Source organism: Pecten maximus, chromosome 8 (genome assembly GCF_902652985.1).
Source record: "Pecten maximus chromosome 8, xPecMax1.1, whole genome shotgun sequence".
Taxonomy (NCBI): Eukaryota; Metazoa; Mollusca; class Bivalvia; order Pectinida; family Pectinidae; genus Pecten; species Pecten maximus.
Window position 1 is genome coordinate 5,320,739 of NC_047022.1, and position 24,275 is coordinate 5,345,013.

Below are 24,275 nucleotides of genomic sequence, written 5' to 3' on the forward strand. Positions count from 1 at the left end.
TTAATTGGCACAACAAGGGACCATAGGGAATCTACACATGAAGTTTGAGGAATATCCCTCCATCTGATGATGGTGGGCTAACAAGATGTCCAGAGGGCCTGTATCACTCACCTAGTTTGATCTTACCCAATGTCAATCAAATCCTGTTATAAACATAGACCCAGGGTTTTTCAACACCATCATGTTGTAAATACAATTTTCAGGGTCTTTTCACATCCATAGAAAGACATAACTTCCTATATACAGCATTGTTTGTATTAATGAATTAAACATGAACATTTTATTTGGGTAGTTTTGGGCGTTTGATTTTATTAAAGACAGCTGGTACAAGCTATATTACACTGCTCTAAGGAGCATTGAAGATGGCGCAATGAAAAGCTTCCATAAAAACTTACGTTTGGTTACAAGTATGTGAGAAAAATAATCAATCATGGATCTGTTCCTCAAACAAGGAACACAGACGGAAAATTAATTAATTTCAAGACTTTTATGATGTTTGAAATTGATTTCCGAGATAGTATTTAAATTTCAAAATATGTCTAATTCTCAATTTTAGTTTTCCGGTATAAACATATAATTAAAGTTCATTTGTTTCAATAGTTTAGAAAAAGACATTTGTCTGCCTAATTAAAAGTCCTTTTCCTGTTCTTTTTTCTTGCAAAAATGTCCATCACAATATTAATAGTATCAATAGAGATTTCCCTGTGGATGTGGAGCATCTGCATTGCCAGAGATAACAGTCGTCTTGGCTCTTGTCGACCTCAGATATGTCTTTATTTGCCTCAAAGCGCTGAAAGATCGCTCTGCCGTGGCAGTTGACATTGGGATTGTTAGCGGAATTAGCAATATATTAGTATCTATAAGGCCAAGGTACGATATTTTTTTACAAATTAATACAATAATTTACTCGTCTATAATGTAATGTTTTGATTAAAAACATCGTAATCATGTCCACAAGTACCTGCTTCTTACATCGTAGAACTTCATCCCATTGGGCCAGGACATGAGCTATCAGTAGACTGGTTTAACTTTTTAGGCGCTGGTCCTTCTTCCTTGGTTTTGAAGAATGTATCGATCCTGGGCACATTTTTGAAGTCTTCTTCATTTTGAATAGATACACTTTTCAACATTATACAACCGGAAACATGGGGGTTGACAGTAATAGACAAATATGATAGCTATTCCGGAATGCACTAGACCGTTGGGGGTCATTTCTTGTATACCAAGCCGAGCCCGAGCTTTTGCCCTGAGCCCGAGCTTTGGATATTTTCAAAGCTGTACGAATTTGTTACAGTCTACTTACTGTTTTAGACCACGTAGACTGTAACAGATTCTCAAGAATTTCCTTGTGACTATTCACGATGTCATACGATATGCAGAAATATGTAAAATGTCCCTCTGTCGTCATTGTTGCCTGGAGTTGGCTGACTCATAACCAATGTAATAGAAACGCCCGATATGTTCCGAACAGATGGTTTCCGAATGATTATTTGGCGGGAAATAGAGTTGGGCGGAAACGCGTCACCGATCACCTGATCCAATTGTCCATTCGGATGTATATTCATATACATTTAGGCATTCGGAACACCTCGGCCGATTCTCTACGGTTAGATGACCGTAGAGAATCGGCCGAGGTGTTCCGAATGACATTTAGGAAAACTGCAAAGAAATTCCGAACGTCCTAGCAACAACTTCATTCATGTTGAGAGTGCGGCAAATTTAACGCGGACAAGATGAAGTATTTTACTCCATATCACAGTAATTTTATCAGCGCTAACCAAAACAACATTAACTACATTAGATATTTGAAGCGTGTATGGAATGCTGACGTATTTTATGTAAGTATAATGTAATAAGCAATGAAATAGTCCATGTTGCTAGTTTCTAACCTTTCCTTCATGTCTTAGCATTAAGGATCCGTCAAAATTTTAGCCTCATTGAGATTTTAAACTAGATTTTCCTAGGTCCTAGTCATCTTATGTACAATTTTGTTTACATTTAATAAATTACAGGGCACATATATCAATGGAAGATACGTTCCAGTATCCAAAGCAAACCACAAGCCAAGCCTGCTCACACAGAACGTGGGCCTTCAAGATGTCTTCAACAATGGCAAAGGGAAAAGAGACAACATCAGCATGCAGCCAAAGGTCTCTCTCCGAGATCTCGTCAAAAATGTAAGTCGTCATGAACTGTCTCTTCCTCGATTATGTTCTGACCAATTCATGTGTTAGCCTAATGTTCAATTACCATGTATTTTCCCACGTTTCCAGATTCCAGTAACTGGTTTCCTTCGAAACACTGAAACACAGGCCACAGTTGGTACAAAAGATATTGCTACTCAAGTAAGTTACCATGTTTTGTTTCATCATTATTTTTTTGCCACATTATTTAAACAAAAATATTTAAATAGATAAGTGGTTCTGTTTAAATATTAATACTGTTTAACTCTCCCGACTTCAGATCTCAGTACCAGGTGTGCTCCACAAGAAACATGAAACAACAAGCACTGAAACACAGGTCAAAGTTAGAACCCAAGAAATTGCCACTCAAGTAAGTTGTCATAATAAACAAATATTTGAATACATAAGTGTAATAATACATAAATGTATATGTTTATATTAATACTGGTTAACTCTCCCAACTTTTCAGATGTCGGTTCCAGGAGTCATCCACAAAAAAGCTGCTGCAGTAAGCACAGTTAGTACTCAAGATATTGGCACTCAAGTAAGTTGCAATGTTTTCATTCTTAAGCTTTTTGAAATAATGACATGAACTGCAACTGTCAATATCTGATCGAATTAAATACACATTCTCTCATCCAGTTGTCATTCATATTGAGAAAAAAACACCTCAATTGAAGAGTTGATGGAGACATGTTTGTAATCTGGTCAATATCATTGCTGAGTAGCTTCAAATTTTATAATATTTTAGTGTTATGAACCAGTATGTTAAATTTATTTGAAATCAATACCCATCCCTAGTTTGTTAAGTCATACATTTAAAATTTGTATTCATTGATTGGTATGTGGTGAAGTTTTAATATTCAATGCTATTCCAGATGTCCATACCAGCATCAATCCTGAATGATGTTCATGAAGGTCGCCCAAATGAGCAGGTACATCTTTATCCACAACAATAGAAAATATGTAGATTTTATACACCTGTCTTTGATGGGAGTATTACATATGCATTTTGACTGATTTTGCAAATTGAAAAAGTTATTGCCCTTTATTTAATTCAGTATTTCAATTTTGTTCCAAAATTCCTCAGACAGATAGAAAATCAAACATTGACTTTGTAGACATTGAAGACATTGAAGCATTCAAACTTCATTAAAACTAAACTGGAGCTACAAGTTTTGTACTCTTGATATCAAATTAAAGTTTCAAACAAAGACAAAGGATATTTCATGTAGACCTGTATACATATATGATATGTAGAAAATGGGTCACTGTTATTTTAGATATAGATTAATGTGTTTTACCCGTTTTAGTCGTATAATAAACATCAGAAACGGGCATATTTGCTGATGTGCAGGCGTAGATACTGTCTTTAATCAAAACTACGCGGTGACAGCAACTTCCGGTAGGCTAAACTAAACGATAACCTTATTGCGGGCTACTATCGCGGGCCAGCTTGACGTTATCGCTGCACCTAATTTAATATCAAAACTTTTCCTAAATGAGTCAAATTGTCAATTAAAAATAACAACATTACAGGAAATTGAAGAAATTCTTGTTTATTTTTTACCAAAAGCTTAGACTCACACTCTTGATGCATGTATTGTATTCACCAATCTTATTTTCTAAATTTGTATTTCTTTTCTGAAAGGTACAAAGATATCAGATGGATGCAATGAATCACACTCCGGCCTATGGTGAGTTTACTTAAATTCAAGAACTCTACTTCCTGACATTAGGGGGTAGTGTTATGTCAGGAGGTAGTGATATGTCAGGAGGTAGTGATATGTCAGGAGGTAGTGTTATGTCAGGAGGTAGTGTTATGTCAGGAGGTAGTGATATGTCAGGAGGTAGTGTTATGTCAGGAGGTAGTGATATGTCAAGAGGTAGTGTTATGTCAGGAGGTAGTGTTATGTCAGGAGGTAGTGATATGTCAGGAGGTAGTGATATGTCAGGAGGTAGTGCTATGTCAGGAGGTAGTGTTATGTCGGAAGGTAGTGATATGTCAGGAGGTAGTGATATGTCAGGAGGTAGTGTTATGTCAGGAGGTAGTGTTATGTCAGGAGGTAGTGTTATGTCAGGAGGTAGTGATATGGCAGGAGTTAGTGTTATGTCAGGAGGTAGTGTTATGTCAGGAGGTAGTAGTGTTATGTCAGGAGGTAGTGTTATGTCAGGAGGTAGTGATATGTCAGGAGGTAGTGTTATGTCAGGAGTCAGGAGGTAGTGTTATGTCAGGAGGTAGTGATATGTCAGGAGGTAGTGTTATGTCAGGAGGTTGTGTTACGTCAGGAGGTAGTGTTATGTCAGGAGGTAGTGTTATGTCAGGAGGTAGTGTTATGCTGTGGTTCTACAACAGCTGTCTGTTTTTATATTTCTCTTCAAAGTCTTCAGCTTCAATGATCTACAAGTTTTGTGATTTTTCATTTCTGTCAAATATAATATATAAGATATTATAGAAGCATACTTTTAATTAACTTTGCTGATTGTCTTTTTTAAAAATATTTTTGTTTTCTGTTTTTTTTTAAACTACAAAAAAATGATAAATGTAGCTCAATATACCTGTAGTTAATTATGATCACATTTTGAAGTTCATATTTGCCTTCCCTGAGGTTTATATCATATAATTGGAGTTAAGAAAAAAAAGAAAAAAAAACGGAAGAAAAACATTGTAACTTGATCATCTTCAAACCAGTTTTAATTGATACAAGTTAATCTTCAGTTTTTGTTGTTTTTCTGTTAATAGACTACACAGTACAGCGGAATGAGATCCTCCAAAGGCACGCCAATCTCCCCCTGTTGAATCATCAGGAGTTTCAATTCCTAAATCTGTTAGGGAAAGGAGCAAAAGGATCTGTTTATCTAGCTATGGCTAACAACACTGTCCCAACAGCAGTAAAGGTGTATCATTCAGAATATTCCACAAAGCTCCAACAAGACATTTTAAATGAATCAGGCATTTTGTCAATTCTGCAGGACACTGGTTTTGTGCCGCGGGTTTATGGATTACTTCCCGACCAATCCGACGTAAGAAAACATATGCTGGTACAGGAGTTTTATGGAAACGGCAGGACGCTTTGGTCAATTCTTAATGGGAGAGACCCAAATGTTGTTATTAACACTGAAATCAAAATCAATATTGCCTACCAGTTGGTGTTTGCACTCAAGGTAAGAAATTATTTCGGAAAAAAATAATGCAAGCAGGAATGCTAAAATTTACTTTGTAAGATATGCAAAGTTTGCATAAAGAATATTTTGACTTAGTTGGCAAGTTTTCTCAAAGATGACATAATGCGGTATTTGCTGGTGCAATTTAGGATAATGGGGTATGTCAAATGTATGTTTTCTGAAGGTACACATGATGGCTGTTTGTATCTGAAAATAATTTCTGAAGGGTTTAACAACAACATGATGATGATGATGATGATGATGATGATCAAAAAGGAATTTGTACATATTTCTGACTTTCTTTAACATTTTATTTACAGGCCATCCATGACAAAGACGTCCTGCTGAATGATATCAAATCTAACAACGTCCTTGTCGACACCAGCACACCTGACTTCAGAATAAGGTATCTTAAATATTTCAATTCATCCTTAAATGTTTAAGTTTAGTATTTGATAATTAATCCCTGTAACTGATTCAATGAATCTTATATTTGTTGGGAGACAATTTTGATATAAACTGGTGTCTTTCATATAATTTAGATCAGTTAATACAAATCTTGTAAATAGAAATAACTGAAAAAACATCTTTATATCTTTATAAGTATGTATTTCCATATTGACGACTTTTAAGATTACTAACAATCTTTAGCATCTGACCATATAACTATTAAGAGTATTAAATGCAAATGCTTGACAAATCAGCCAAATATGAAGTACAAACTTATACAATGAGTGAGTTAGTAGCAGGTATATATGAAAGATTCTTTTCCTTTCAGATACATTGATTTCGATCTCGCCACATTTCGAGGCAGTTATCAATATTCGATCCAGGCAGGAAATGCCTTTGCAGCCATTTTTGGAGGGCAAACATTTTCCTGGCTTGCCCCAGAAGTGAGAATGGGTGGTCAGACCACACCTCAGTCAGACATATACAGTGTGGGATATTTGATATCAGAGTTGCAGTGCCCTGAACTGCAGGAAATGGTTTTTCTATGTACTCAAGAAAAACCATATCCACAGACCTGACCTCGGCGTAATTTTAAATATGGCAGAATTTATAATGAGCGTAAACTAGACATGAACTGTATGGAAGTGGCTTGTGGTTTCAAGCAGTGAGTTGGATTTTTGCATTTGCCTTCATTTTGGAGGTGGTCTGTGATATTTTGATATTTTAAACCAATAAGCTTTATGCATTTTCAGCACACTTTTAGTGCTTTTAGCTTTCATTTTGAAGGTGGATATTGATATTTTAAACCAATAAGCTTTATGCATTTTCAGCATACTTTTCTGTGCTTTTTAACCTTCATTTGGAGGTAGGATCTGTGATATTTTAATATTTTAAAACCAATAAGCTTTATTCATTTTCAACACACCTTTTCTGTGCTTTTTGCCTTCATTGGAGGTACTCTGTGATATTTGTGATATTTTAAACCAATAAGCTTTATACATGTTCAGCACACTTTTCTGTGCTTTTAGCCTTCATTTTGGAGGTGGTATGTCATATTTTCAGATTTCAAAACAATAAGTGTTATCATGCATTTTCAGCACACTTTTCTGTGCTTTTAGCCTTCATTTTGGAGGTGGTATGTCATATTTTCAGATTTCAAAACAATAAGTGTTATCATGCATTTTCAGCACACTTTTCTGTGCTTTTAACCTTCATTTTGGAGGTGGTATATGATATTTTCAGATTTCAAAACAATAAGTGTTATGCATTTTCAGCACACTTTTCTGTGCTTTTAGCCTTCATTTAGGAGGTGGTCTGTGATATTTTGATATTTCAAACTAATCAGCTTTGTGCATTTTCAGCACAATTTTGTACTCTGTACCTCCATCAATAGTTTTGTATGTTAAATGTCCTCCATTGTTTAAGACAATCTCTGGTATTGTAATTACACTAAGCTTTGAGCATTTTCAACAATATCTTTGAGTGCTACAGTCAAATTAATCCTACCTAAAATGTGTCTCATTGAACATATTGAATTCTGTACACAGCTTTATAAGTCTGCCACTTGTATTAATTTTGTAACCTTCAATAAGCATTTAAGTTAATGTGCACATGTATCAGGTATAAATCTAACATAACTCAAAATCTACAAATACATGTATATTGTTGTTAAAATTTGTATTAGAATCAAATCTCAAATGCACAAATATAAAACTGTCTGAAGATATTTTTTCAACCAATACAGTATATTTTATAATTTTCAGCACACTTGTGTGCTTCAAGCTTTTTAACCTTCATTTTGGAGATAACTTGTGATATTTCAATATTTTGAACTAATTTGCTGATGCATTTTCAGCACACTTTTCTGTGCATTTAGCCTTCATTTTGGAGGTGGTCTGTGATATTTTGATATTTTAAACCAATAAGCTTATGCATTTACAGCACACTTATCTGTGCTTTTTAGCCTTCATTTTGGAGGTGGATTGTGATATTTTGATATTTCAAAAAATAAGCTTTATGCATTTTCAGCACACTTTTCTGTGCATTTAGCCTTCATTTTGGAGGTGGTCTGTGATATTTTGATATTTTAAACCAATAAGCTTTATGCATTTTCAGCACACCTTTCTGTGCATTTAGCCCTCATTTTGGAGTTGGTCTGTGATATTTTAATCCAATAAGCTTTATACATTTTCAGCACACTTTTCTGTGCTTTTAACCTTCATTTTGGAGGTAGTCTGTGATATTTGTGATATTTCAAAACAATAAGCTTTATGCATTTTCAGTACACTTTTCTGTGCTTTTAACCTTCATTTTGGAGGTAGTCTGTGATATTTGTGATATTTCAAAACAATAAGCTTTATGCATTTTCAGTACACTTTTCTGTGCTTTTAGCCTTCATTTTTGAGGTGGTATGTGATATTTTGATATTTCAAAACAATAAGCTTCAGGCATTTTCAGCACACTTTTCTGTGCTTTTAGCCTTCATTTAGGAGTTTGCCTGTGGTATTTGTGATATTGTAAAAAGCTTTATGCATTTTCAGCACACTTGTCTGTGCATTTAGCCTTCAAATAGGAGTTGGTGTGTGATATTTTGATATTTCAAGACAATAAGCTTTATGCATTTTCAGCACACTTTTCTTTGCTTTTAACCTTCATTTTGGAGTTGGTCTGTGATATTTTAAACCAATAAGGTTTGAATTCTGTACACAACTTTATGAGTCTGCCACTTGCATTAATTTTGTAACCTTTAATAAGTATTTAAGTTAATGTCTACATGTATCTGGTATAAATTTAACATAAACCAAAATCTACAAATACATGAATTTTGTTGTTAAACTTTTAATTAGAATCAAATCTCAAATGCACAAACATAAAACTGTCTGTAGATGTTTATTTAATGTCATCCTGAATATTTTTTTGAAATAATTTTTAAAATATTTTGGAAGTCAGGGTGGGGACAAAACATGGTTTACAGAACAGGATGCGAACCTCTGGCACACCGTGAAAAGTTGTAAGTTCGTAAGTCACTGGCGTGGATGGAATATGCCCGTAAACTTGGCCTGCTGTAAGTCAGACATTGTCAATATTAAAATCAACAATAATTAGTAAATGTATAATTTTATCCTTTTAAGTATTCAGGATGAACATTATAATAAGATTTTAAAAGGTTTGAAATATCCCGGCTGGTTTTCCATTTTGCTACTCATATAATTTAAATACAAATTTTGTCATTAAGTTAATAACAGATAAAAATAATGATGCTCGAATGAAAGAAATAGCTTTTGTAAATGATAATTTATAAATTAATCATTTATCTTAGCTATTTTGAATTTCTTGAATTAGATTACTCAAAATTTATTTACACACTTTAGATTTTTATAAATTAATGTACCGAAAAACTGATTTTATTTTAGATAGATATTTGATTGAAATATACATTTAATATTCTAATAGACAATACTGTATACTTTTGAAAATGGGAATGGAGGTGGGAGACAGGACGTGATTTACAGAACAGGATGCGAACCTCTGGCACACCGTGAAAAGTTGTAAGTTCGTAAGTCACTGGCGTGGATGGAATATGTCCGTAAACTTGGCCTGCTGTAAATCAGACATTGTCAATAGTAAAATCAGTAATAGTTGGTCTGTACATAATTTTAGGTTCCAGGATTTGAACTTTTTTTTTTATCTCTCACATACACAAATACATGGTCACCAAGCCACAAAATCTTAAATATGCTGTATTTTTGAAGTTTGACAACATATATTCATTTTTGAATTTTACAAAATCTCAGAAATTTTTTATCATTTATACCAGATACATTTTTTTTCTAATTACAATGTATTTCATTCTAATGCAATTTTTACCAATATCTCTAGCAATTTACAAATATCTAGTCTAATAAGATTTTGAATATATGACAATACATTTGTTACAGATATACATTTTAAATATCTAGTTTGGTAAAACTTTATTATGGCAGCAGTGATCTGTTATTTTGTTTTAATTTGTTAAATGTTGAAAATAAATATGAAATAAGTCAAGAAGTTGTTTTAGTTTTCTTTAATCCTGGTGGTGATATACAATTTACAAGTGATCTATGCTAGAATTATTTCCCTTAAGGGTGTATGCTACCTTACACAATAGACCTATGATTTGTTCAATGAGAAATCCACGGATGAGCTTCACCGAACATTAAAATGAGATTTGTGAGATGTGAAAAAAAACAAACTTTTGTTGACATTATTTAACTGTTTAAATTCTACAAAACCATACAATGAATAAATATTGTATAGACACATCCTGATCAGTGTTAAAGGAACTCTTCTGGAACACACACAAAAATCTTAATAATGAAGACTTAGACCTGCATCACAAAGTCACCAATGTCACAAAGACTCTTTCATATGACAAAGACATCAGTGTCAAAGAGACTTTTTATACCTTTTTTTGGTATGGGGACTCTTGCAGATGACAAAGACATCAGTGTCAAAGAGACTCTTGCATCAGACAAATCAATATCACAGAGACTTTTTCATATAGCAAAGACGAATCAATGTTACAGAGACTCTTTCGTCTGAGAAAGACACAGCAGTGTCACAGACACTAGTTCATATAACAAAGTTAAATCGATGTCACACAATCTTGTTGATATGACAAAGATACATTAATGTCATATAGCATAGACCCATCATTGTCACAGTCATGTCAATAAATTTTCTAGTCATTCATTTGAGCATACTATTTGCCTAATATCAGGTCTCGGAGTCTTCGCTATCAACAAATCATCGCTAATATTGAAGTCTATTTGACCCTTGTGACCTTGAATGTAAGTCAAGGTCATTTATTTTAACAGACTTGGTAGCTCTTCACCCAAGCATACTACAGACCCAATATCAACTCCCTGCATGGGTCTCTTGGTTATTGAGAATAAGTCATGATACAGTCTAAGCCTATTTGACTCCTGTAGGTCAAGGTCACTCATTTGAAACCAACTTTTTAGTGCTTCATGCAATAGGCCCAATATTAACTCCCTGTGCCTCTTGGCTATTGAGAAGTTGTTTAAAGATTTTAGCCTATTTTAGACCTTGAATGTGGGTCTAGGTCATTCATTTGAACAGGCTTGGTAGCCATTCACCCATGCATGCTACAGACCTAATATCAAGTCCCTGTGCCTCTTGGCTATTGAGAAGTTGTTTAAAGATTTTAGCCTATTTGACCTCTGTGACCTTGAATGTGGGTCTAGGTCATTCATTTGAACAGGCTTGGTAGCCATTCACTCATGCATGCTACAGACCTAATATCAAGTCCCTGTGCCTATTGGCTATGGCGAAGTTGACATTTAAATGATTGCACAATCATAAAATTTTTTCAAAATGGCACATTACAAAATCACCGCCACCCTCTTTCATTTATACCACGTGTTTGAAATTCCCAGAGGAGTTCCAGATTTCATCTGGCACCATCACCAACCACAACGTGATTTCATGTACCCCGAGCCGAGCCCGAGCTTTGCATGGCTATTTTCGATTTTCTCTTTAACAACTTGATAGATTAAAGTAATTTTTTCTACAACTATTCTTGTTGCTGTTTTGTAGCTATCCAAATTTTACAAAAAGTATTTTCATATTAAAAATTGAAGATTATTACTTTTCACGGTTTGTCCGCATAAACAGAAACATGTATTGTTTGAAGTTCAAATGATGTGAAATTTATATCAAATTTTAGCTTAAAGTTATTTTTTTCTATCAGATAAACGTTGTTATTGTATAGGTTTAATGGCATATAAGAGCACATGGGTATTCAAAAGACGGTGCCAGCTGACATTTACAGTGCACTGGGGAACCCCCACCTGGGGAAATCCCGCCTTTTTACACCTCAAATCCTATATGTCATTCTATATATTCAGTAGGAGTGTATATTTTCAATTTTATTTTCCAAATCTCAAGACCCTACTGTTTATTCTCTTATACAGAAAGTACCCATTTCACATGTTATTTACTCAGGAACAACAGCTACAAACCTACGAAACACATTTTCCTCATGGACTTGGTTCAGGAGAAACACCAGCTGATTGGCTGATTTAGTTGTGCGAGTCCTTCTACGGCCATGCCATATTTACACTATTGTGACGTCATAAAGCCAGCACATTAGAATTTTCCCCTTATTTTTGCATAAATGTGATTCATAAGATAAATAGAATCTTATACTCCTGTCAATGTTATTATTTAATGAGTTTGATAATTTGATGTGTCAAGCTTAATTCCATCTTACTTTGACACTCGTGTTAATTAGGTCCTCTCTATTTACAAGCATTTCATCTTAAACACTAAATCCTAAATAAAAGAATAAAAACAAGAATTGTTTCGCTTTCATCCTTTTAATAAATATACACTTACAGCGTTACACAAGAAATATTAACAAAAACAAATATTACTGTTACCAGGTAGTTTACATTTTTAGATAATCTTGTTAAAAAATAATCAAATTAAAAACCTTTTCAGGGTAATACAACTTCCTATCATAATTATAATGATTACCAAGTTTCAAAGAGATGGGTAGAAAAATGTAGGAGATAACACAAATTAACAGACAGATGAACTACACCATAACACATTATTCATCAAATTTGACTAGTCATAATAAACAAGAGATCCCAGAGGGATCTTGGCGCCCACCATTGAATGATCTTTATAGGTTCCATGTCAGATTGATCTTTTCTCTACTTTTTCCTTCTTCTAAGTCTTACTAATCTGTGTAAATTCAGAAACAGCCCTCTAGATCTAGTACTTTTCAAACAAGGGGAACCTATATATAAAATTTAAGATTTAGCGATAATGGCTGTCTGTCGGCCATGTTGTTTTCCGATTGGTCCCAAAATGCAATACCAGGGACCAAGGGGAACCTACATATGAAATTTGAGAAAGATCCCTTCAGTACCTTCTGTACAATAGCGATAACAAACTTCAATTTTCAAAATACAAGATGGCTGCCTGTCAGCCAGGTTGTTTTCTGACTGGTCTCAAAATCCAATATGTATAACTAGACACAGAGGGCAACCTACAAATGAAATTCAGAAAGATCCTTTCAGCAATTTCTGATAAATAACGATAACAATCTTCAATTGTCAAAATCCAAGATGGCTGCCTGTCGGCCATGTTGTTTTTCAATTTGTCTCAAAATGCAATATGCATAACTACGCACTGAGGGAAACCTACATATGAAATTTGAGAAAGATCCCTTCAGTACTTTCTGAGAAATAGCGATAACAAACTTCAATTGTCAAAATCCAAGATGACTGCCTGTCGGCCATGTTGTTTTCCGAATAGTCTCAAAATGCAATATGCATAACTAGGCACAGAGGGGAACCTACATATGAAATTTCAGAAAGATCCCTTCAGTACTTTCTGAGAAATAGCGATAACAAACTTCAATTGTCAAAATCCAAGATGGCTGCCTGTCGGCCATGTTGTTTTCAGATTAGTCTCAAAATGCAATATGCATAACTAGGCACCGAGGGAAACCTACATATGAAATTTCAGAAAGATCCCTTCATAAGTATCTGAGAAATAGCGATAACAAACTTCAATTGTCAAAATCCAAGATGGCTGCCTGTCGGCCATGTTGTTTTCCAATTGGTCTCAAAACGCAATATGCATAACTAGGCACCAAGAGGAACCTTTATATGAAATTTCAGAAAGATCCCTTGATAAGTTTCTGAGAAATAGCGATAACAAACTTCAATTGTCAAAATCCAAGATGGCTGCCTGTCGACCATGTTGTTTTCCGATTGGTCTCAAAATGCAATATGCATAACTAGGCACCAAGGGGAATCTACATATGAAATTTGAGAAAGATCCCTTCAGTACTTTCTCAGAAATAGCGATAACAAACTTCAATTGTCAAAATCCAAGATGGCTGCCTGTCTGCCATGTTGTTTTCCGATTGGTCTCAAAATGCAATATGCATAACTAGGCACCAAGGGGAACCTACATATGAAATTTGAGAAAGATCCCTTCAGTACTTTCTCAGAAATAGCGATAACAAACTTCAATTATCAAAATCCAAGATGGCTGCCTGTCGGCCATGTTGTTTTCCGATTGGTCTCAAATGCAATATGCATAACTAGGCACCAAGGGGGGTCTACATATGAAATTTGAGAAAGATCCCTTCAGTACTTTCTCAGAAATAGCGATAACAAACTTCAATTATCAAAATCCAAGATGGCTGCCTGTCGGCCATGTTGTTTTCCGATTGGTCTCAAAATGCAATATGCATAACTAGGCACCAAGGGAAGCCTACATATGAAATTTGAGAAAAATCCCTTCAGTACTTTCTCAGAAATAGCGATAACAAACTTCAATTATCAAAATCCAAGATGGCTGCCTGTCGGCCATGTTGTTGTCTGATTGGTCTCAAAATGCAATATGCATAACTAGGCACCAAGGGAAGCCTACATATGAAATTTGAGAAAGATCCCTTCAGTACTTTCTCAGAAATAGCGATAACAAACTTCAATTGTCAAAATCCAAGATGGCTGCCTGTCGGCCATGTTGTTTTCCGATTGGTCTCAAAATGCAATATGCATAACTAGGCACCAAGGGGAACCCACATATGAAATTTGGGAAAGATCCCTTCAGTACTCTCTGAGGATTAGCGATAACAAGAATTGTTTACGGACGGACGGACGGAGGGACGGACGGACGGACGGACGGACGGACGGACGGACCACGGACCACGGACGCAGGGCGATTTGAATAGCCCACCATCTGATGATGGTGGGCTAAAAATGAAAGCAGAGGCTTTTCCAAACCAATTGATAGCAATAATAAATTACAAATATCTGTCTAAACATGGCTTCACAGAAGCAGCATTCAAATTCCTCCTCGATGGCTGTCTTTGTCGGAATCCCGCAGCACTGGACCCAAATCCTTTAAGTATCCGACAATCTGGCATGTCACACTTAGAGTCTGACTTTGTTGCTCCAGCATTGAGCCTTAACGTATTTTTTGATATCTTTGGCAAAGCACCTGTCTCACTTCTGATCTCGGGGAAGTTCCACACACCAAACTGTTCTGTAACATCTGGAAGACTGTCCCGATTGGCCATGAATTCTGCCCATATCCTTGTCCAACTATGACCAACCTCCCCATGCATAGAGTCTAGAACGTAAACAGTTCTTTGTTTTTTTTCGTCTGCAACCAGCAACACCAAGTGATTCCTATTGATACATATCGGCATGAATACATGGGCGTATTTGGAGAATTGAACCTGAAAATAAACAAATGGAATTGTAAAATTTCTGCTTAGTATAGGCCGTGGGTAATGTAAGTCGACAAACAATGCAATATGTGCCAAGTTGCATTCCAAATTTTGTCAGTATGTATTTAATTAGTCTTAAATTTCTCGCTATCAAAACATCATTGTTTAAAGATTAAAGCCTATTTGACTCATGTGACATTGAATATAAGTCAAGGTCATTCATTTAAACAAATGTGGTAGCCCTTCATCCCAGCATGCTACATGCCTAATATCAAGTCCCTGGGCCTATTGGTTATTGAGAAGAAGACATTTGAAGAGTTTAGCCTATATCTTACTCCCGTGACCTTGAAAAAAAGTCAAGGTCATCCATTTGAACATTTATCCATGAAAGCTACATGCAAAATATCAGTACCCTCACCCTTCTGGTTATCAAGAAGAAGTCGTTTGAATTAAAAGTTTACGGACAGCGCACGGCTGATGGCAGACCAAAAACTGTCGGGTAACATAGGTAGTTAAAATTAATTTTGACTCATAAAGAACAGTTTCCTTACATTAATACATGCAGCCTTTACAAGGATAAATCTTCTCAATCTTAAAAAATGAGGTGGAACTAAAAAGTTAATTTCTCCTGCTAAATAATAACAATTAAGCAGGATATGTACACATTTAAATATACACAACATAAGACCTCATATGATAACAGTGGGTTAATAATAGATGAAAAATGATCATATGCATGTTCATACCACTTGTTATCCCCTCGTGACGAAAGTCGGGGAGGGGATATAGCGTTCCGTTCGTACGTAAGTACGTACGTATGTACGTATGTTCACTTTTTGTCAGCGCTCTTGCGACTTCATTTTTGAACGGATTCTGACCAACTTCATATATGGGTCCAGCATGGGAATACCTCGAACGAGTTCGTGTTTCAGGGTGCCAAGGTCAAGGTTAAGGTCACCGTTACTATTTATAGAAAATCTTTGTCAGCACTCTTGCAACTTCATTTCTGAACGGATCCTGACCAAACTTCATATATGGGTCCAGCATGGGAATACCTCGAACGAGTTCGTGTTTCAGGGTGCCAAGGTCAAGGTCACCGTTACTATTTATAGAAAATCTTTGTCAGCGCTCTTGCGACTTCATTTTTGAACGGATCCTGACCAAAATTCATATGGGTCCAGCATGGGAATACCTTGAACGAGTTCGTGTTTCAGGGTGCCAAGGTCAAGGTTAAGGTCACCGTTACTATCTATAGAAAATCTTTGTCAGCACTCTTGCGACTTCATTTCTGAACGGATCCTGACCAAACTTCATATATGGGTCCAGCATGGGAATACCTCGAACGAGTTCATGTTTTAGGGCGCCAGGGTCAAGGCCAATGTCACCGTTACTATTTATAGAAAATCTTTGTCAGCGCTGTAATGCGACTTCATTTTTGAATGGATCCTGACCAAACTTCATATATGGGTCAAGCATGGCAATACCAAATGAAGTTGCTAGTGTGATGCGTAACCAGATACTGTTGAATGCATAACAATATATACCATATTTATCTGACAATGAGCCCATGCCTGATAATAAGCCCATCCATGTCAATTGCAATTCAGTGCAAATGACAACTGATGTTATTTCAATGTCCTGCAATAACCCCACCCCCCATTTTGCATCAGAGTTCATGTGTTAGCACACAAGGGGATTTATATCATTTGCGATGCCTTGTTTTAATTTATCTTAATTCAACCATAACAAGTGCTAATGGTAATGGGGTTCCATTACACCAGTCCCCCAAACGTCCCAGTAGTTGTACCATTGTGTTTGACATCCCTCAAAACCCCTATATACCAATTTTCATTAAAATCGAACAATATATGAATTTCCACCGATCATAGCCCAATTTGTTATAATGTGAAAATGAGGCTATGAGAGTCACCAGTGTCCAATACCCAATTTCATTAAAATCGGACAATATTTATGTTTTGACCAATCGAGGCCGTGGTGGCCATCTTTGATTTCTGATCTACCATGCATATATCCATTTATGTGAGGAAAGAATGAAATTTAATAGGGAGATCATTATGGAAAGATTAACCTTGTCCGTTATTTACCTTCTTAAACATCCAGTGATCCATGGCCAGGTGACCTTGATCCCACTGAACGGCTGTGTACGAGGGAAGGACATAAATGTGTCTGTTCGATTCTGATGTGTTCTGCTCCATCTTTTTCAGTACCAAGAAGGAGTTGATGACCTGAAACAGCAATAAAATATAACCTGTTAATATCTCATCTTAGATTTGTGGTATCTTACAGATCCATTGTTGAGATAAATAGAACACAGACCTGACCGTCCAGTTTATGTTGTGATGATTAGAACACAGAGTGACCATCTAGTATATGTTGTGATAATTAGAACACAGACCTGCATCACCATCTAGTATATTTGACCGTCAAATATATTTTATCAAAATACATTAAAGATAATAACATATAATAAATAGCAATCTTGGAAGGAAAAAAATTGCACCTCTAAATTTAATTCAATGCTGTCAAGCTGAATAATTAAGAACTAATTCACCTGTCGTTGATCCATTTCCCCTCCTCTATAGTTGCCATGTCCACCTCCTCTAGTGTCTCGCCGCCAACTGTAAGTCTTTGTGTTGGGTAGAGTTGTAGAAGCTCGTGAATATTAACATCCTCCAGATGGCTTGGTACCTCCTTGAGGGTTTGCGCAACGTTCATCAGTGGCTGAAACTGATGACTGGCCATAACGCATACTGCAGATGTAAGCATAACCACCGATGCTTTTACTGATAAGTCCAAATCCAAATGTCTCTGATGGGGTAAAAAATGTGTGGCAGATCATTCTAACTCTGCCTCTGATACATTGTTAACCTCCTTCAAGAAACTCTGTTGTGGGCAGTGTTGATATTGAAATTCTAAAGTGTTCAGAGTTATTTCTGATAAATTCAGTTCACTTATAAATTTTAAAAGTTCATTCAAACTGCAATCTGCACTGACATCTTTAATGTTTTGTCCAACAGTGTCTTGCATACAAGAAACTGTATTCTCATCAGTAGTCTTGTCAAAGGTGTCCTACGGGCACAAAACTGTTTTCTCATCAGTAGGTTTGTCAAAGGTGTCCTGCGCGCACAAAACTGTATTCTCATGAGTGGTCCGATCTTTGAACAGTTTCTGGTCGTCTTTGTTCTTTTTCCTCTTTAGAGTACGTCCTGAATCATTCTGTAGAGTGGCACTCTTGTCATCTATATTCACTACTTTATACGGACCATGGTAGTTGGGATCTAAATTTCCTTTCCTTTCTTTGTAGCAGCCTTCCTTGCATTATGAATCAGCACCATATTTCCCACACAAATGTCCTCATATTTCCTCCCTTTCGCTGTCTTTTTCTTATGCTTTTCATGGGCCTTTTATCAATGTTTGTCTTAACTGACTGGGAAGGCTTCTTTTCATTGCTCAACATACTGACGTTTGCCTCTTACGTTGATGCCGAGGATACCTCATGATCAGCCTGCAGTTAAAAAAGAAAACTATTATAAATGGAACTAGAAATTGTTGGTTAACAATTTGACGGGCTTTTCACTACTTAGCATAAATGACCTAAAGGCTTGGTATTTCCAAACATAAAAAAACTATTTTAGAACACTTGATAGCCTGATAGGTCATCCACATTCTAGTATTGAATTAATCTGGCATCTGAGATATAACGTTTCAACAAAGGAGTTGGACGAGGGGAGATAACTCGTACAGCTGTATCAAGTTCCTAGGCCTCTTGCAATGATTGCGCAATCAAAAAAAAATTCAAAATGGCGTACAACTTGAACCGGAAGTGCTAAATAAAAACTGAAGTTACCAAAATCATCAGAATGACATACTGCATCGATCTATGTAATAATATTAAAAAAATGTCGAAAAGTTAAAAATTTTGTGACCTTTGACCCCATAGCTAACTTTTTTATTTGACCTCTGACCTGAAAACTTATGGTGAGTAAAAGTTAGCGCCAGGCATTATCTACAAATAACATAATTACCTGACCTCAGTAAAATGAATGCTTTTTGAGTTTTGGCAATTTTAAACTTTTCAATGACGTCATGGCGGCCATGTTGGATTTCAAACCGACCCCAAGATAACAAGACTTGGTCAGTACCAACTCATAGTCATTTTGTCAAAGTTTGTGTTGAATCGCACTGGTGGAATTTGAGAAGAAAATTAAAATGCGAGTTGTAGGCATACATAAGATATAGAGAGAAATATTCAAAATGGTGTCTCGCGTTAACGACAAATGTTACCAAAGAACTAAGGACATCAAAATCATCAGAATGACATACTGCATCATACTTTGAAAGATTTTTTGAAAAAGATTGAAAAATGAAGATTTTCTAAAAATAGACATATTTGACACCATAGCGAACTTTTTTTATTTGACCTCTGACCTGAAAACTTTTAGTAGCAAAAAGTTAGCTCCAGGAATTATCTACAAATAACATAATTACATGACCTGTGTAGAAGAATATTTTTTTTAGTTATGGCCATTTTAAACTTTTCAATACGCGACGTCATGGTGGCCATATTGGATTTCGGACTGACCACATGATAACAAGACTTGGTCAGTACTACTAGTATCTCCTTGTTATCTTGTCAAAGTTTGTGCTGAGTCGCACTGGTGGAATTTGAGAAGAAGTTTAAAATGTAAAACGATTTTTAATATAGAATATATAGGGAAATTTTCAAAATGGCGTACTACATTAACCGGATGTGCTATTAAGACACCGAAGGTATCAATATCATCGGAATGACATACTCTATTGATCTGTAGAAGAAGTTTTCAAAAATAGTAAAAAATGAAAAATTTCTAAAAATAGCATAACTTTGACCTCCAGCGAGCTTTTTCGTTTGACCTCTAACCTCAAAGCCGTTATTATGTAAAAGTTGGCCCCAGATAAATCCTACATGAATATACCTTTGAATATTTTTAACCTCATACCGTTTTTGAGTTGTGGCCATTTAAGCAAAATAAGCTTTGACGTCATGGCGGCCATTTTGGATATTTTGACCTACTTAATTTTTATTTCCTGCACCCCTTCAAATCATTCTATAATAAAGGCTGAAAAAGAAATCTGAATAACTTTAACCAGTTTGGCGTTACAGTTTCTACAAAATGAAATGCAGAAGAAGAAGAATAAGAAGAAGAAACAGAACAAAAACAATAGGTCTTTTCACCACAAAGTGAAAAGCCCTAATTACATCACATGAAAGAGCATTCTCGGTAATTTTTTTTTTTTTTTGCAAAGTACATAATTTGACAGACTCCTTTTTGTCATTTCATTCGATATAAATAATCTGGAACACTGGCCCACTTTCTCCTGTTTGGTAACTAATGTTTAACATTGAGTTTACTTATTGCCATTCTAAACAGCACTTACAATTTGTCTTGAATTGAAACTCTGGCATATTTTGGAAACATTTAAAACATGTATACATTCATAAAGAACTTTATTTCAACTGATTTGGACACATTTCACAAATACATTACTATGGACACATATTATGAGCAAATTATTATTTGCTCAAGTGCCCATAGTCAACAACCTTCTCATGAATAACATTTCCCTATAATGGATTATTGAACATGTGTCAACATGTACATACCATCAAGCTGTTATCCAATGCTGATAATGTTAATTAAGTTAGAATGAATTCCAATAGCAATCCAACAAATCATAATCAAAAATTTGACTTCTCTATAAAACTATATGAAAATGTGAGGCCCCAGGATCATGAAATTCACAATTTTGGTAAAGCACTTTCCATATATGAAGAATATTTGATTCCATCATATCTGAGAGTAGAGAAGATTTTTGAAGTTTTAGTCAATTTGACCCTTTTTGGCTCCGCTCCTCAGGCCCCTGGTGGGTGGGGACCATATAATTCACAATTTTGGTTGACATTTATATAGCCATAGAAGCTTCCTGCCAAATTTCATTGAATTTGGTTCAGTGGTTTTGGAGAAGAAGTCGAAAATTTAAATTGTTTACGGATGCACAACGACAAATGACGATTAGATAGGTCATTTTAGACTTTGTCTCAGGTGACCTAAAAACTTGGAAATTGACCCAATCCAAACGCAGAAGAGACTGACAGACTTGCACAAGTACTGCAGTTATTGTTACTTTTTTTTCAATTTATTTGTACATCCCTGATTTATAGTTTTACCATTCTGTTTGAGCTTCACTTTGGAAAAATAACATTTGCACAATGAGAATATGATATTAAGATAAAACTTTTGTATTTTGTGTATCAAATAAAAAAAGAAAAAAAAGAAACAAGAGGCCCTTTGGCCTTAACGGTCACCTGAGGTATGATATATTTTAGTATATTTGACCCCTGTGACCTAGAATGAAGGTCCAGGTCATCCATTTGAACAAACTTGGTAGCCCTTCATCATAGCATGCTACAGACCTAATATTGGGTATCTGGGCCTCTCGGTTATCGAGAAAAAGTCCTTGAAATATTTTAGCATATTTGACCCCTGTAACCTTGAATGAAGGTCAAGGTCATCCATTTGAACAAACTTGTTAGCCCTTTGTCCCAGCATGCTACTGACCTAATATTGAGTCTCTGGGCCTTTTGGTTATCAAGAAGAAGTTGTTTAAATATTTTAGCATATTTGACCCCTTTGACCTTGAATGAAAGTCAAGGTCCAATTGAACAAACTTTGTAGCCCTTCATCCCAGCATGCTACACATCCAATATCAGGTCTCTAGGGCTGTTGGTTATTGAGAGGTTCAAAATGTAAATGGTTTACGACGGACACCGGACAAAAGGCGATCGCAATAAAAAAACACATCTGGAACTATACATTATAAAAGCATAGTACATATATGCTTTTACTGCAGAACAATTTATTCCCGAGAACATTTTTGCTAGGTAATCTTCTCAATAAAGCAACTAAAAAGATAAACAGCAATAAATCACACATACATGAACATGATGACATCATGGCTAGATTGGAAAGACATAAAATGGTCACTTAACTGTGATTAGCTTTTCAATGATTCTTACAGCATACCAAGTACCATATTCCATCAAAATCTATTTATATTCAGTAAACCATAAGTACAAATGGGCAATAAATCCATAAATTTCTATTGAATTAATGTCATTTTCAAACTCATCTAGAATTGTTGATTAATTGACAGAAGAATTGATATACCAAATGCAATGAAGATCATACTATGAAACCTTACATATCAAATTCAAAAGGTCTGATAAAAAAAATACAAATAGCAATAACTTTAAGTACCAATTGAATAAGTCTTATTCTTGTATTTGTCTTATACGGTTTCATCAAATTTGGTTGATATTTTTCAAAGTTATGTTCACAAGGTTAAATAATTTCTATTTTCCAAATCTTCAATGTCTTTCTGATTATAAGGCCGCAAACAAATTTTCATTAATTTTGTTTTTTAATATTAAACTCTAATTAAGTTATCTTCTTCACAGAAATAAATGATGATATGACAAAGGGCAATAACTCTGCAAATTACCAACAAACAATTAGCATTTGTGAACTTATGCAGCATGTTGTTGATATGAAGCTGCACAGAAATTTTCATCAATTTTGGTTAACATTTACTCAAGCTATCATCTTCACAGAAACAAATAGTAATTTAATGGCATAGGGCAATAATTCTGCAAATTATTGTTCAATAATTAGCATTTGTGAACTTGTCTGGGATCTTTTAAGTGAAAGACTGCGGATAAAGTTTCATATATTCTTGTTTACAAAGTGTAACAATAATATTATTACAAAGAACAATAACTCTGTAAGTTAAGGTTGAATAATTCTGATTTTTGAACCCATCTGTGATGTTGTTAATATAAGGCTCCATACAGACTTTCATATGTTTACCTTACTTAATATTTACTCAAGTAATCCTGTTCACGAGGTCTAATATTATTACAAAGGGTAATAACTCTGGAAGTTACAGTCAAATAATTCTCAATTCTGAACTTGTCTACGATCTTTTTGATATAAGGCTGTATATAAAGTTTTATAAAACTTGGTTGATATTTCCCCAAGTTATCGTGTTCAAAAGGTCCAATTATGATATTATTACAAAGGGCAATAACTCTGTAAGTTGCTGTTGAATAAAGAATGAAGTGTAGTATTAGTAAGGGACGATAACTCGTTATCGTTCCTTACGGAACGTAATGATAGTATGAGCTAATTCGCGATTTTTGCCGGCTATTGTAGCGATTTCGGGGTGGAAAAAATGACACATACAATTTTGATAGGGTTTTGAACCATTGTAAAACTCGGCTCGATCTAGGTCTGGATGTATCTGGTATCCCTGTGGAAATTCGTATTTATGAGATATTTTGGGTCAAACATGCCAAAATCGTCACTTTGACCGGTAGCTTCTGTTTAACTGGTCCTTAAAAATCAGCGATTCAATCCAAAAATTTGAAACTCCAAAATTAACAAGAAGAGATAGTTCTGAAGAAAAGCGTATCTTTAGTTTTTCTATATCTTTCATAGAACGGCCACAATAGGATTTTGAAAAAGGGTCGTATTTTATCGAGAGGTGGCGGATGTTACGTCACCAGTCACCTAAATATCCAATCAGTAGGCCCGGATGCATTCACCTTCCTATTAAATCTTCTGCCCAAACGGGAAAAACCCACAATCTATTTTTGATTTGGTTCTGTGGTTCATAGAAGCCCTGATTTTGACATCATAATGATATGCATGACATTTGTTTTTATCTTTGATCGTATATGTAATTATTTATCGATTAGAATACCGCGAGTACATCTGTTACTAAGATTAACTTAGGGTTGATTGTTTGGTTGTTTTATCACGATGTGTATATATTGCAATCAGGATCGTTTTGAGGCTGAGTCTCCTTATAGTAGTGGGTGACTACCTCACTGAACAACAACACACGAGAGACCCTAACGTATACTTGCATAGATGCCAATTGATGTCTCATAATCAATTAATGTGTCATATTCCAGAAAACTGAAGAATTATGAAAATTATTACAGTGGTAACCCACACACCTTCAATTTCCTCTCGCCAGTATTAATATTTAAACGTATTTGAGAGTTTTAAATGTCGCGCGAATAAATTAAGTGCAGGTGAGAAAATTAAGTGAACGCGAGGAAATTAAGAGCAAGTGAAGGTATTTATGCT

The 24,275-nt window shown here is 35.3% G+C and overlaps 3 protein-coding genes across 3 annotated transcripts; 2 read left to right on the forward strand and 1 right to left on the reverse strand.

Moving 5' to 3' along the window:
• The first annotated feature begins 1,670 nt into the window (after nt 1–1,670).
• On the forward strand, nt 1,671–2,695 carry LOC117333125. Its single transcript, XM_033892262.1, has 4 exons — nt 1,671–1,838; nt 2,013–2,177; nt 2,274–2,345; nt 2,464–2,695. The coding sequence occupies exons 1-4, from the start codon at nt 1,734–1,736 to the stop codon at nt 2,623–2,625; spliced, it is 504 nt and encodes a 167-aa protein (XP_033748153.1). The 5' UTR covers nt 1,671–1,733; the 3' UTR covers nt 2,626–2,695.
• On the forward strand, nt 2,653–6,376 carry LOC117332921 (L-type lectin-domain containing receptor kinase IX.2-like). Its single transcript, XM_033891990.1, has 6 exons — nt 2,653–2,727; nt 3,062–3,118; nt 3,835–3,880; nt 4,927–5,348; nt 5,669–5,754; nt 6,127–6,376. The coding sequence occupies exons 1-6, from the start codon at nt 2,653–2,655 to the stop codon at nt 6,374–6,376; spliced, it is 936 nt and encodes a 311-aa protein (XP_033747881.1).
• Nucleotides 6,377–14,631: 8,255 nt separating this feature from the next.
• Nucleotides 14,632–17,823, reverse strand: LOC117332923. The gene is made up of 3 exons (XM_033891995.1): nt 17,668–17,823; nt 17,166–17,306; nt 14,632–15,069 (listed from the first exon to the last, which is right to left on the reverse strand). Exons 1-3 carry the CDS (start codon nt 17,821–17,823, stop codon nt 14,632–14,634), a joined length of 735 nt encoding a protein of 244 aa, XP_033747886.1.
• Between the last annotated feature and the right edge of the window lie 6,452 nt (nt 17,824–24,275).